The 13,284-nt window shown below is 50.8% G+C and overlaps 1 protein-coding gene across 1 annotated transcript in view; it reads right to left on the bottom strand.

Moving 5' to 3' along the window:
- Positions 1 to 242: 242 nt before the first annotated feature.
- The window catches only part of LOC132575801 (lipase maturation factor 2-like), a 47,879-nt gene continuing 34,837 nt past the window's right edge, over positions 243 to 13,284 (bottom strand). The window contains exons 11-14 of the mRNA XM_060244491.1: positions 11,715 to 11,886; positions 6,279 to 6,390; positions 2,376 to 2,484; positions 243 to 1,249 (exon numbers count right to left, since the gene is read on the bottom strand). Coding sequence (XP_060100474.1) covers positions 899 to 1,249; positions 2,376 to 2,484; positions 6,279 to 6,390; positions 11,715 to 11,886 — 744 coding nt within the window. The 3' untranslated portion in view covers positions 243 to 898. The remainder of the gene's footprint in view (positions 1,250 to 2,375; positions 2,485 to 6,278; positions 6,391 to 11,714; positions 11,887 to 13,284) is intronic.

Raw genomic sequence — 13,284 nt, 5'->3', positions numbered from 1 at the left:
TCTGCTCCAGATGTTTATATAATCCCCTCTTGAAGCTGGCTATGCTTGCAGCCACCACCTCCTGTGGCCGTAAATTCCACGTGTTAATCAGCCTTTAGGTGAAGAAGGACTTCCTTCAGTTCTAACCTGACTGCTCAGCCCCACAGCAAAGGGGGTGCAGGATCAGCATCTCAGCAGACCTTCGGCAAGGTCCCCCCAAATCCCCCCCTCCCTCCCTCCCAGTCAAATCAAATGTGGACAACTGGAATGTAAAGGCTTTATTTAGAAAACTATAATTTCTGGTCCTGGGTGCGAGGCACGCCGCTGTGAGGCAAGCCGGTCCACGAAAGGTCAGTGCCCTCCCCCACCAGTTGCAGCACAATATGGCAATGGACCCCCTCCTCCCCCTTTCTCCCAGCCACAGAGATCAAGGCAATGGTGTGTGTGTGTGTGTGGTGGTGGGGGGGGTGACGATGAAGAGGAGACTGATAGCCTAGGGCTTGGGGGCGGGGCTCAGAAGGAAAGAGAAGCTGCCAAATCCTTTGTGTCCATGGAGGGGCTGCCTCCCCCCCAACGCTCTTCCTTCAGCCCTGCAATACGTAGCCAAGAAAGGTGCACAGGGAAAGACAAGAAGCGTCGGCTTTTCCTCCGGGGCCTCCGGCTGCCGGCGAAGTTTCCAAGACGGGTTCGCGGCCGCTCAGGAGTCGGGGTCCTTCCCTGTCTGCCCAGCAGGGGGAGCTGGCAAAAGGAAAGGACGGTCTTGGGGCAGAATGCCCCCCCCCCAATGCCCCAAGTTCTTTCCTGCGCCACGCTGGCAACGCGTCACTCAAGGAGGCCCAGGAAAAAAACCCGGTCTGGGAGCAGGTGAAACCAAAACCGTGTCCGTCAGGGAGTCCACGAAGAGACGGCCGAGCAGGAGCTATTTTCTCTTCTTGACGTTCCTCGGCCCGTCCGCGGGGGCCTCCGTCGAGGCCTTGCCCTTCTCGGCCGCTTCCTTCCTCAGCTGCCCGTTCTTTTCGCCCCCGGCTTGGTCCCCTCCACCGCCGACATGCGCCGCTGCTTCGGGCCGCTTGCTGGCCTTCTGCTTCCCGCTGGGGGGGCCGCCCCCCGACAGCCAGCCGCGGGCTCCCCGTAGGAGGCCAAGAAGGGCAGCCGTGAGGTAGAGAGACCAGATCAGGGCAGGGCCGCTGTACGGACGGGTGTGCTCTCGCACCAGCCGGAGGGCTGCAGGCAGAAGGGAGTCCGAGGGCCGCTTCGCGGGGGACTTGTCCTGTGCGGGAGGGGAGATTGTGAGGAGGGGCAAAATGTTAGCCACCCCGCCCCCCCCCGGCGGGTTAAAGAGCTGACTTTGCCTGCTCAAGAAATGGGGAAAAGTGGCGGAAACTAGTGGGCTTCGGAGTAAGGGAGGTCAAAATCAAGCTGTGGAGACTCGTGAGGAAAAATTCTAGCGGCATTGAAGTTGTGAGCGACAGCGTCAATTAGCTTGCCCTGCAGCCATTTTTCCTGAGCCAATCTCCTTTCTTTTCTTTCCCCACAACACGCGCCCTGTGAGGCGGGTGGGGCTGAGAGAGCTCTCCCAGCAGCTGCCCTTTCAAGGACAGAGTCTCAGAGCGGCCTACAATCCCCTTTCCCTTCCTCCCCCACAACAGACACCCTGTGAGGTAGGTGGGGCTGAAAGAGCTCTCCCAGCAGCTGCCCTTTTAAGGACAGAGTCTCAGAGCGGCTCACAATCTCTTTAACCTCCCCCCCCCGCTCAAACACAACAGACACCCTGTGAGGTGGGTGGGGCTGAGAGAGCTCTCTCAGAAGCTGCCTTTTCAAGGATGACAATGCGAGAGCTACAGCTGACCCAAGGCCATTCCAAGATGACTCAAGGCGAGTGCATCGGCACCTTTAAAAAGTTTAATTCTGGGTATCTGCTTTCTTGTACATGCGCACGTCTTCCGACCTGCTGAAGTGTGGGTGCACACGGAAGCATACAGAATCCTTAAATCATAAAGAGCTGGAAGGGACCTCCGGGGTCATCTAGTCCAACCCCCTGCACAATGCATAGATTTCACAAGTACCCCTCGCCCCTGCCACACACACACACATCCCCAGTGCCCCTGCTCCGTGCCCAGAAGATGGCAAAATAACCCTCCACCATCCCAGGGCAAACTGGCCCGGAGAAAAATTCCTGCTAGACTCCAAAGAGGCAAACATTTCCCTGGGCGCGTAAGAAAGGGCTATGAGAACTAAGCACCGATGCAACCCTTAAACGCTGCTGCTTTCCTTGCAACCTACTTGTCATCACCCTCCCTTTCTGCTCCGGGATGGTCTCTATGCTGGCCCTTTCCTTCAAGAGGGGGGCGGGTCTTAAACCTGGGTCTCCGCTTCCTTTTCCCCCCTTCACTCACCTTAAGCCCGTATTGGGTCAGGAAGGCATCCAACTGCGTGTCCCCCAGGAAGACGGTCGGGTAGAACTCCTCCACCCGCTGCCGCTGCCACCACTTCTGAGGAAGAGAACTGGAGGGAGGGGGAAGGAGCTGGTGAGCATATCAGAAGAGCCCTGCTGGATCACAGCAGCGAGGGTCTATCTCACACAGAGGCCAGCCAGTTCCTCTGGAGGGCCCACAACAGGGCAGAGAGGCCGAGGCCTTCATAAGAACCTCAGAAGAGCCCTGCTGGATCAGACCAGGGAGGGTCCAGCCTCCTCTCACAGCCAGCCAGTTCCTCTGGAGGGCCAACAACAGGGCAGAGAGGCCGAGGCCTTCCCCTGAGAGGAATATCAGAAGAGCCCTGCTGGGTCAGACCAGGGAGGGTCCAGCCTCCTCTCACAGCCAGTCAGTTCCTCTGGAGGGCCAACAACAGGGCAGAGAGGCCGAGGCCTTCCCCTGAGAGGAACATCAGAAGACCCCTGCTGGGTCAGACCAGTGAGGGTCCATCCAGTCCAGCCTCCTGTCTCACACAGTGGCCAGCCAGTTCCTCTGGAGGGCCAGCAACAGGGCAGAGAGGACGAGGCCTTCCCCTGAGAGGAACATCAGAAGACCCCTGCTGGGTCAGACCAGTGAGGGTCCATCCAGTCTAGCCTCCTGTCTCACACAGTGGCCAGCCAGTTCCTCTGGAGGGCCAGCAACAGGGCAGAGAGGACGAGGCCTTCCCCTGAGAAGAACATCAGAAGAGCCCTGCTGGGTGAGACCAGGGAGGGTCCATTCAGTCCAGCCTCACAGAGTGGCCAGTCAGTTCCTCTGGAGGGCCAACAACAGGGCAGAGAGGCCGAGGCCTTCCCCTGAGAGGAACATCAGAAGACCCCTGCTGGGTCAGACCAGTGAGGGTCCATCCAGTCCAGCCTCCTGTCTCACACAGTGGCCAGCCAGTTCCTCTGGAGGGCCAGCAACAGGGCAGAGAGGACGAGGCCTTCCCCTGAGAAGAACATCAGAAGAGCCCTGCTGGGTGAGACCAGTGAGGGTCCATTCAGTTCAGCCTCACAGAGTGGCCAGTCAGTTCCTCTGGAGGGCCAACAACAGGGCAGAGAGGCCGAGGCCTTCCCCTGAGAGGAATATCAGAAGAACCCTGCTGGGTCAGACCAGGGAGGGTCCAGCCTCCTCTCACAGCCAGTCAGTTCCTCTGGAGGGCCAACAACAGGGCAGAGAGGCCGAGGCTTTCCCCTGAGAAGAACATCAGAAGAGCCCTGCTGGATCAGACCAGGGAGGGTCCATTCAGTCCAGCCTCACAGAGTGGCCAGTCAGTTCCTCTAGAGGGCCAACAACAGGGCAGAGAGGCCGAGGCCTTCCCCTGAGAGGAACATCAGAAGAGCCCTACTGGATCAGACCAGTGAGGGTCCATCTAGTCCAGTCTATTGTCCCACACAGTGGCCAACCTGTTCCTCTGAAGGTCCAACAACAGGGCAGAGAGGCTGAGTCCTTCCCCTGATGAGAATATCAGAAGAGCCCTGCTGGGTCAGACCAGTGAGGGTCCATCCAGTCCAGCCTCCTGTCTCACACAGTGGCCAGCCAGTTCCTCTGGAGGGCCAACAACAGGGCAGAGAGGCCAAGGCCTTCCCCTGAGAAGAACATGAGAAGAGCCCTGCTGGATCAGACCAGTGAGGGTCCTTCTAGTCCAGCCTCCTGTCTCACACAGTGGCCAACCAGTTCCTCTGGAGGGCCAACAACAGGGCAGAGAGGCTGAGGCCTTCCTCTGAGAAGGACATCAGAAGAGCCCTGCTGGGTCAGACCAGTGAGGGTCCATCTAGTCCAGCCTCCTGTCTCACACAGTGGCCAGCCAGTTCCTCTGCAGGGCCAACAACAGGGCAGAGCGGCTGAGGCCTTCATAAGAACATTAGAAGAGCCCTGCTGGACCAGACCAGGGAGCGACCATCTAGTCCAGCCTCCTGTCTCACACAGTGGCCAGCCCGTTCCTCTGGAGGGCCAGCAACAGGGCAGAGAGGCCGAGGCCTTCTCCTGAGAAGAACATCAGAAGAGCCCTGCTGGGTCAGACCAGGGAGGGTCCATCTAGTCCAGCCTCCTGTCTCACACAGGGGCCAACCAGTTCCTCTGGAGGGCCAACAACAGGGCACAGAGGCCGAGGTCTTCCCCTGAGAAGAACATCAGAAGAGCCCTGCTGGACCAGACCAGGGAGGGTCCATCTAGTCCAGCCTCCTGCCTCACACAGTGGCCAGCCAGTTCCTCTGGAGGGCCAACAACAGGGCAGAGAGGCCGAGGCCTTCATAAGAACATCAGAAGAGCCCTGCTGGGTCAGACCAGGGAGGGTCCATCCAGTCCAGCATCCTGTCTCACACAGGGGCCAGTCAGTCCCTCTGGAGGGCCAACAACAGGGCAGAGAGGCTGAGGCCTTCCCCTGAGAAGAACATCAGAAGAGCCCTGCTGGACCAGACCAGGGAGGGTCCATCTAGTCCAGCTTCCTGTCTCACAGAGTGGCCAAAGCTGAGTTTGCCTCCCGCCTCTGGGATTCAGCAGTTCAGTGTCTCTGAACGGGGATATTCCCTTTTTGTCACCAGGGCTAGTCATCACTGACAGACTTTTCCATCTGTTTAAACCCCCTTTAAAGCCATCTGGGTTGGTGGCCATCACGACATCCTGTGACAGTGAATTCTACATTTTCATCACTCTCTGTGTAAAGAAATATTTTCTATTGTCTGTCCTACATCTACTGCCCATCAGCTTAATGGGATCCCTTGAATTCCTGTACTTCAGGAGGAGAAAAAAGTTCTCTTTGTCTAGTCTTTCCACACTGTGCACAAGTTTATAAAACTCTATCATGTCCCCCCTTTCGTTGTCTCTTTAGAAGACGACGACGACAGTGGATTTATATCCCGCCCCATACTCTGAATCTCAGAGCGACTCACAATCTCTTTTACCTTCCCCCACCAAAATACCACAGACACCCTGTGATGTGGGTGGGGCTGAGAGAGCTCTCACGGAAGCTGCCCTTTCAAGGACAACTCTGGCCTTTATCTTCTTCTCCCACGACAGACACCCTGTGAGGCAGGTGGGGCTGAGAGAGCTCTCCCAGAAGCTGCCCTTTCAAGGACAACTCTGTGAGAGCTTTGGTTGACCCAAGGCCATTCCAGCAGCTGCAAATGGAGGAGTGGGGAACCAAACCCGGTTCACCCAGATGAGAGAGCTATGGCTGACCCAAGGCCATTCCAGCAGCTGCAAGTGGAGGAGTGGGGAGTCAAACCCGGTTCCCCCAGATAAGAGAGCTATGGCTGACCCAAGGCCATTCCAGCAGGTGCAAGTGGAGGAGTGGGGAATCAAACCTGGTTCTCCCAGATAAGAGAGCTCTGGCTGACCCAAGGCCATTCCAGCAGCTGCAAGTGGAGGAGGGGGGAATCAAACCTGGTTCTCCCAGATAAGAGAGCTATGGCTGACCCAAGGCCATTCCAGCAGCTGCAAGTGGAGGAGTGGGGAATCAAACCCGGTTCTCCCAGATAAGAGAGCTCTGGCTGACCCAAGGCCATTCCAGCAGCTGCAAGTGGAGGAGTGGGGAACCAAACCCGGTTCTCCCAGATAAGAGAGCTATGGCTGACCCAAGGCCATTCCAGCAGCTGCAAGTGGAGGAGTGGGGAGTCAAACCCGGTTCCCCCAGATAAGAGTCCCCACGCACTTAACCACTACACCAAACCGGCTCTCTGGTTTAGTTTACTAAGTTAAACACTCCTCGTCTGTTGACCTGTCCTCACTGGAAAGATTCTCCAGCCCCCAAATCTTGGTCCCCCTCTGGATATGAAACCAGAGGTCCCCATGGTTCTTCCCACTTAAATGCCTCCCCCCCCTCCCTTCCCCCGCCATCATACTCACCCGTCCTCTGCACTTGCTGTGAACCAATATTTGTACAGCCAGGCCCGGATGTAAGCAGGTGGCTGAGAGTGGAACGGGTATTTTGACTCGTCGACCTGCACAAGGTGGATCACTGCGGGGAGAAGGGGAAGCTGATGAGCTCCAGAGAAACAGAACAATCCCAGCTAAAAGGGAACCCACGTTTCGCTGCCGAACCCCAACTTTCCTGCCTTTCCTTCCACCAACTCATTTGATTAGAGTCGGGGGGGGGGTGTGTGGAATTCTAGCAGGAGCTCCTTTGCATATTAGGCCACAAAACCCTGATGTAGCCAATGTCCAAAAAGGGCCACTAGAAGGATTAAAGGGCTGGAACACTTTCCCTATGAAGAAAGGGTAAAACGCGTGGGACTCTTGAGCTTGGAGAAATGACGACTGTGGGGTGACACGTTAGAGGTTTGCAAGATAAGGCATGGGATGGAGAAGGCAGAGAGAGAAGGACTTTTCTCCCTTTCTCGCAATACAAGAACTCATGGGGATTCAATGAAATTGCTGAGCAGTTGGGTTAGAACGGACAGAAGGAAGTCCTTCTTCACCCAAAGGGCGATTAACATGTGGAATTCACTGCCACAGGAGGTGGTGGCGCCTACAAGCATAGCTAGCTTTAAGAGGGGGTTAGATAAAAATATGGAGCAGAGGTCCATCAGTGGCTATCATTGGAACTTTCCGTCTGGAGCAGAGATGCTCTGTATTCTTGGTGCTGGGGGGGGGCACAGTGGGAGGACTTCTAGTATCCTGGACCCACTGATGGACCTCCTGATGGCACCTGGTTTTTTTGGCCACTGTGTGACAGTGTGTTGGACTGGAGGGGCCATTGGCCTGATCCAACATGGCTTCTCTTATGTTCTTATATCTGGGGCAGTGATGCTCTGTATTCTTGGCACTTGGGGGGGGGCAACAGTGGGAGGGCTTCTAGTGTCCTGGCCCCACTGGCGGACCTCCTGATGGCACTTGGTTCTTTTGGCCACTGTGTGATATAGAGTGTCGCACTGGATGGATCATTGGCCTGATCCAACATTGCTTCTCTTATGTTCTTTTTTATGGAATTAATATTTTATTAAGTGTGCATACATCAACATATTTTTTACATCTCATATAAATACACTTCATTTTTTGCTTGTTGTCTTCTACAAATCAAACTGAATGCTCAACTGAATAAATAAACTTCCTCTTTATCTTATTTCCTTTCTTAGGTTAAAACAATTTTATTTGGTAACATATGGTAACAAATTATATTTCTTGCATCATTAATAACTTCTTTTATCTATCCCATATATTACTTTCTACCCACCCCTCCCCCCGTTACTTGACCCCCGCCGGTGTTATTTACTTAAAGAACTAATGTTTAAAGGTACCCTTAACTAATAAAAACAAAAATTAATATCCTTTTTTCTAAGACTTAATCATTATCAAAAATTGTCCAATGTCCTTTTATTTTCCACTCTTTTTCTACATATCTTCTGAACTTTTTCCACTCCAGCTTAAAAACTTCTAAATCATAGTCTCTTAAAATTCTTGTTAATTTGTCCATTTCACTCCATGTCATAACTTTTATAATCCAATCCCATTTCTCTGGTATTTTTTCTTGCTTCCACAACTGTGCATATAATGTCCTAGCAGCTGAAAGCAAGTACCAGATTAAAGTTCTATCTTCTTTTGGAAATTTTTCCATTTGTAATCCCAACAGAAAAGTCTCTGCAACTTTCTTAAATTCATATCCCAAGATCCTAGAAATTTCTTGTTGAATCATCTGCCAATACTTTTTTGTTCTTTCACAAGTCCACCACATATGGTAGAAAGAACCTTCATGTTTTTTACATTTCCAACATCTATCTGGCATCTTATTATTCATCTTTGCCAATTTCTTAGGAGTCATATACCATCGATACATCATTTTAAAATAGTTCTCTTTAATACTATGACACGTCGAGAGCTTCAGAGTTCTTCCACAAATATTCCCAAGTTTCCATCTGTATTTCTTTATTTACATTAATTGCCCACTTAATCGTTTGAGGTTTCACTACTTCATCTTCCGTAGACCATTTTAAAAGTAATGTATATAATTTCGAAATTAATTTTTCGTTGTCTCCAAGCAGAACTTTTCCCATTTCTGTTTGCTCTTTTCTTATTCCTTCAGTTTTAATATCATTCTCCACCAAGCTCTTTATTTGTCGCATTTGAAACCAATCATATTTATTATTCAGCTCTTCAGCCGTTTTCCATTCTATTTTGCCACTTTGTATTTTTAACAGTTGATTATATGACCACTTTTCTTCACCCGTCTCAGCTGTTATTTTTATCACCTCGGTTGGCGTCTTATTTCCTTTCTTTACCCGATTTCACCTGATCCCCGTGCCACTTTTCCTAATTCTTATTCTAATCATAATTAGAAGTGTCCTGGAAGAGGTGCGGGCCCTGCGGGATCTTGGCCAATTCCGTAGGGCCTGCAAAACCGCCCTCTTCCGGCTAGCCTTCTGAGATGGAGCTTGGAATAAACATCACGCCATCATTAACATTAACATAATTGAGATAGTAGCACTATTAGATTATATTTTTAGACTGTTTTTAGATTATTTAAATATTTAATTGTTAACTGTATTAAATTATATAATCTTGTTTTATTGTTTTAATATGGCTTTTGCCATGTTCTGTAAGCCGCCCTGAGCCTGCCTCGGCGGGGAGGGCGGGGTATAAATAAAATTTATTATTATTATATTCTTTCTTTTTGTTTCCAAAACTTCTTAACTTCTTTCGCGGACTTTCATCTTTACACACTTAATTTTTTAAAACTTTAACTATCTTCTCTCGCGCCTGCAAAAGACAGCTGGACAGGGTTACCTCCAGAACTGGGTGCTGTAGAAAAATTTCTACAGTCGGAGGTCTAGGGGGGGCACATCCACCACCTCCTTGCTAATCCTTTGGCTTTAACAGTTCAGTTTCCATTTTCCCTTCCCATTTATCATATCTTTATCCTATCTTCTAACTATATACGTATTAATTGCTCTGAACTTCTCTACAAGAAAACGTAATTTCCTGATTCAAACTCTTCCAGTCTTTTGATTACACTTTCTGTTATTTCCTTGCCTGATGCCTCATTATGGGCAGTAAATGTTTTGATTTTCCATATGTTCTTAATCCTCCAAGAGTCTAGAAGGCACTTGGAGGACTGGCGACACCCAGGAGGTATGGCCTAACATGCAAAGGAGCTCCTGCTAGAATTCCACCCCGATTATAGTTAACGGGAAGGGGGGGAAGGGAGAGGGAAAAAAACACAAGCCAAAGGTATTATTAAAGTATAAAAGCGTGCGTAATACAGCCAGGAGATCCTAAGACTGTCTGGCAGCCGGAAGTGCTAGCTCTTTTGGGTATTATCCATCTAAACCTCATGTCATTGTCCCGTAATTTTTCTGTCAGTTTTTTATATGTTCTTCTATCATTTATCACTTACCTTGGCAACTCCTTCATATTTCTTACTCTGCTGCCTCTTACTAGCAATGTCTTTTCAAAATTTTTATTCATGATCTTTCCCACCATTTCTTTTGTCATGTATCTTATTTATTTATTATTTATTTATTACTTTCAATTTATATCCCGCCCTCTCCGCAAGCGATGTTATGACAACACCTCTTGGCAAATTATTTTTCTTGGCATAGAGTGAGTTCACTCTATACATATAGTCATACATATATCTATTTCCCTTCAGGATCTTTCTCCAAAAATGCTGCAATTATTTTTATTATGTACTCTTTCAGATCAGCTTTTTCATCCTCTGGTACCCCTCTCAGACGAATCTGTGTCTCCATCGGCTTGCAGTCATGTCCTGTAACCTTCTCTTGTAATTTTAACAAGGTGGAATCGTGTGTTTTCACTTTCTCTTCCACCTCTTGTACTTTTTTTGTTATTACTATAGTCTCATTTCTGAGATTCTCTATTTCTTTTTTTTTTTTGAGTCCTCAATATCCTTTCTTATTTCTTTTTTAGAGGCAGTTATAATTTCTTTCACCCCCTTCATTATCCTGGCTTCCATCGCAGCTAATTGGGCTTGCATTTTCTCCACTGAAGCGGATCTAGCGCGACTTTGCTTCGGGTCTGACGTATAAAAAAGATCGAAAGTTTTTATCTCCCCAAATTAACTTTGGACCATCAGGTTCAATAAAGTGAAGCTTGCCCTTTCCAAGGAACCCAATTTCGCCGGAATTGCTAGCTCTTTTAGCATTATGCACCACTAGGTGACAAGTTAGACTCGTTTTTTAAGATGCTTGGGAGGCAGATTGCCACTGCTTGCCTCTACGCCACAACCCTGGTTTAGCTTCCGAGATCTGATAGATGAGACTGAGAACATAAGAGAAGCCATGTTGGATCAGGCCAGTGGCCCCTCCAGTCCAACACTCTGTGTCACATAAGAGGAGCCATGCTGCATCAGGCCAATGGCCCATCCAGTTCAACACTCTGTGTCACATAAGAACAGAAGAGAAGCCCTGTTGGATCAGGCCAGTGGCCCATCCAGTCCAACTCTTTGTCACATAAGAACATAAGAGAAGCCATGTTGGATCAGGCCAATGGCCCCTCCAGTCCAACACTTTGTCACATAAGAGAAGCCAGGTTGGATCAGGCCAGTGGCCCATCCAGTTCAACACTCTGTGTCACATAAGAACATAAGAGAAGCCATGTTGGATCAGGCCAGTGGCCCCTCCAGTCCAACACTCTGTGTCACACAGTGGCCAAAAAATTTTATATATACATACACACACACACACACACACACTGTGGCTAATAGCCACCGATGGACCTGTGCTCCATATTTTTATCTAAACCCCTCTTGAAGGTGGCCATGCTTGTGGCCGCCACCACCTCCTGTAGCAGTGAATTCCACATGTTAATCACCCTTTGGGTGAAGAAGGACTTCCTTTTATCCATTTTAACCTGGCTGCTCAGCAATTTCATCAAATTGCCCACGAGTTCTTGTATTGTGAGAAAGGGAGAAAAGTACCTCTTTCTCTACTTTCTCCATCCCATGCGTAATCTTGTAAACCTCTATCATGTCACCCCGCAGTCGACGTTTCTCCAAGCTAGAGTCCCAAGCGTTTCAACCTTTCTTCATAGGGAAAGTGCTCCAGCCCTTTAATCATTCTAGTTGCCCTTTTCTGGACTTTCTCCAATGCTATAATATCCTTTTTGAAGTGAGGTGACCAGAACTGCACACAGTACTCCAAATGAGGACCGCACCATCGATTTTTTACAGGGGCATTATGACTAGTCTGGGCTAGCCCGGTCAGGGCGCACGGATAAGATTCTGGATGATAAACCTAGGGACCCATGAGACTTACGAGGGGGGGTGGTCTCTGGATCACAGTAGCACCCAGCAATGACTCCAATTTTTGGCAAGCCACACACACTCACCTTCTTTCTTGCCCTGCAGGAGGCGATAGACGAAACTGGTGAACCCAGGGGCTCTGGGTGTGGGTGACCCAGCGCGGCAAACCACATCTGCCAGTCGAGCCGGGGCTGGTGAGGGGGCCACCACAAGAGGTGCCGCGCTGACGTTGCCTGGTTTGTACATGAATTCGATCTCCTGTGGGGAAGGAAGGACCCGATTCTCAGGCATGGATGGCTGCGGGAGGTTCTTGCACCGCAGTAAAAAGGGGAGATATGTACTAGAGCAGGGGCGTCAAACTCGTTTGTTACGAGGGCCGAACCTGACACAAATGAGACCTGGCCAGGCCAGGCGTGTCCTATTTAAGATTAGGTAGCGGAGATATAAACTTATAAAGGACACAGACAAACACAAAGATTTTTTTTTTTTAAAAAAGTACCGTATTTTTCAGTCCATAGGCGCTCTAGACCATAGGAGGTACCTTCCTCCTGGGGGGCGATCCGCTGCCTCCGCCTCCGATCCCGGCGCTTCCCCCGCGCCTGCCTGCCTGGCTCCAGCTCTGACGCTTAAAGCAAGCCCCCGGGATCGGAGGGAGCGATCCTGGCGCTTGCTGTAAGCATCAGAGCTGGAGCCAGGCAGGCAGGCGCGGGGGAAGCATGTTTGACACCCCCGCTCCAGAGCTAGCTGGTCCACGCACACATCTTGGCCTAGAGCAGGGCCCCCCAACCAATGCCTTTTCAGGCTCCCGCCAAGTATTTTTTGCCAGTGGATGGGACCAGGAGGGGGTTTCCCCAGCAAGGCGTGACTTTGGCAAACTGCTGGGTTTGGCAGAGCTCTCTGGCTTGGTGCAGTGTTGAAGTGCGCGGACTCTTATTTGGGAGAACCGAGTTGGACTCCCCACTCTCCACTTTGCACCTGCTGGAATGGCCTTGGGTTAACCACAGCTCTTGGCAGGAGTTGTCCTTGAAAAGGCAGCTTCTGGGAGAGAAGAAGAAGACACAACTGCGGTTTTATACCCTGCCCTTCCCTCTGAATCAGAGACTCAGAGCGGCTTCCAATCTCCTGTATCTTCTCCTCCCACAACAGACACCCTGTGAGTTGGGTGGGGGCTGAGAGAGCTCTCACAGCAGCTGCCCTTTCAAGGACAACTCCAGCAAGAGCTATGGCTGACCCAAGGCCATGCCAGCAGGTGCAAGTGGAGGAGTGGGGAATCAAACTCTGTTCTCCCAGATAAGAGAGCTCTGGCTGACCCAAGGCCATGCCAGCAGCTGCAAGTGGAGGAGTGGGGAATCAAACCCGGCCTCTCCCAGATAAGAGAGCTCTGGCTGACCCAAGGCCATTCCAAGCAGGTGCAAGTGGAAGAGTGGGGAATCAAACTCTGTTCTCCAGATAAGAGAGCTCTGGCTGACCCAAGGCCATCCCAGCAGCTGCAAGTGGAGGAAGGGGGAATCAAACCCGGTTCTCCCAGATAAGAGAGCTCTGGCTGACTCAAGGCCATTCCAGCAGCTGCAAGTGGGAGGAGTGGGGAATCAAACTCTGTTCTCCCAGATAAGAGAGCTCTGGCTGACCCAAGGCCATGCCAGCCAGCTGCAAGTG

Source organism: Heteronotia binoei, chromosome 8, assembly GCF_032191835.1.
Source record: "Heteronotia binoei isolate CCM8104 ecotype False Entrance Well chromosome 8, APGP_CSIRO_Hbin_v1, whole genome shotgun sequence".
NCBI classification, from domain to species: Eukaryota; Metazoa; Chordata; class Lepidosauria; order Squamata; family Gekkonidae; genus Heteronotia; species Heteronotia binoei.
The sequence above is the reverse complement of the archived record's forward strand: the minus strand, read 5'-3'. Positions and strand labels throughout refer to the sequence as shown.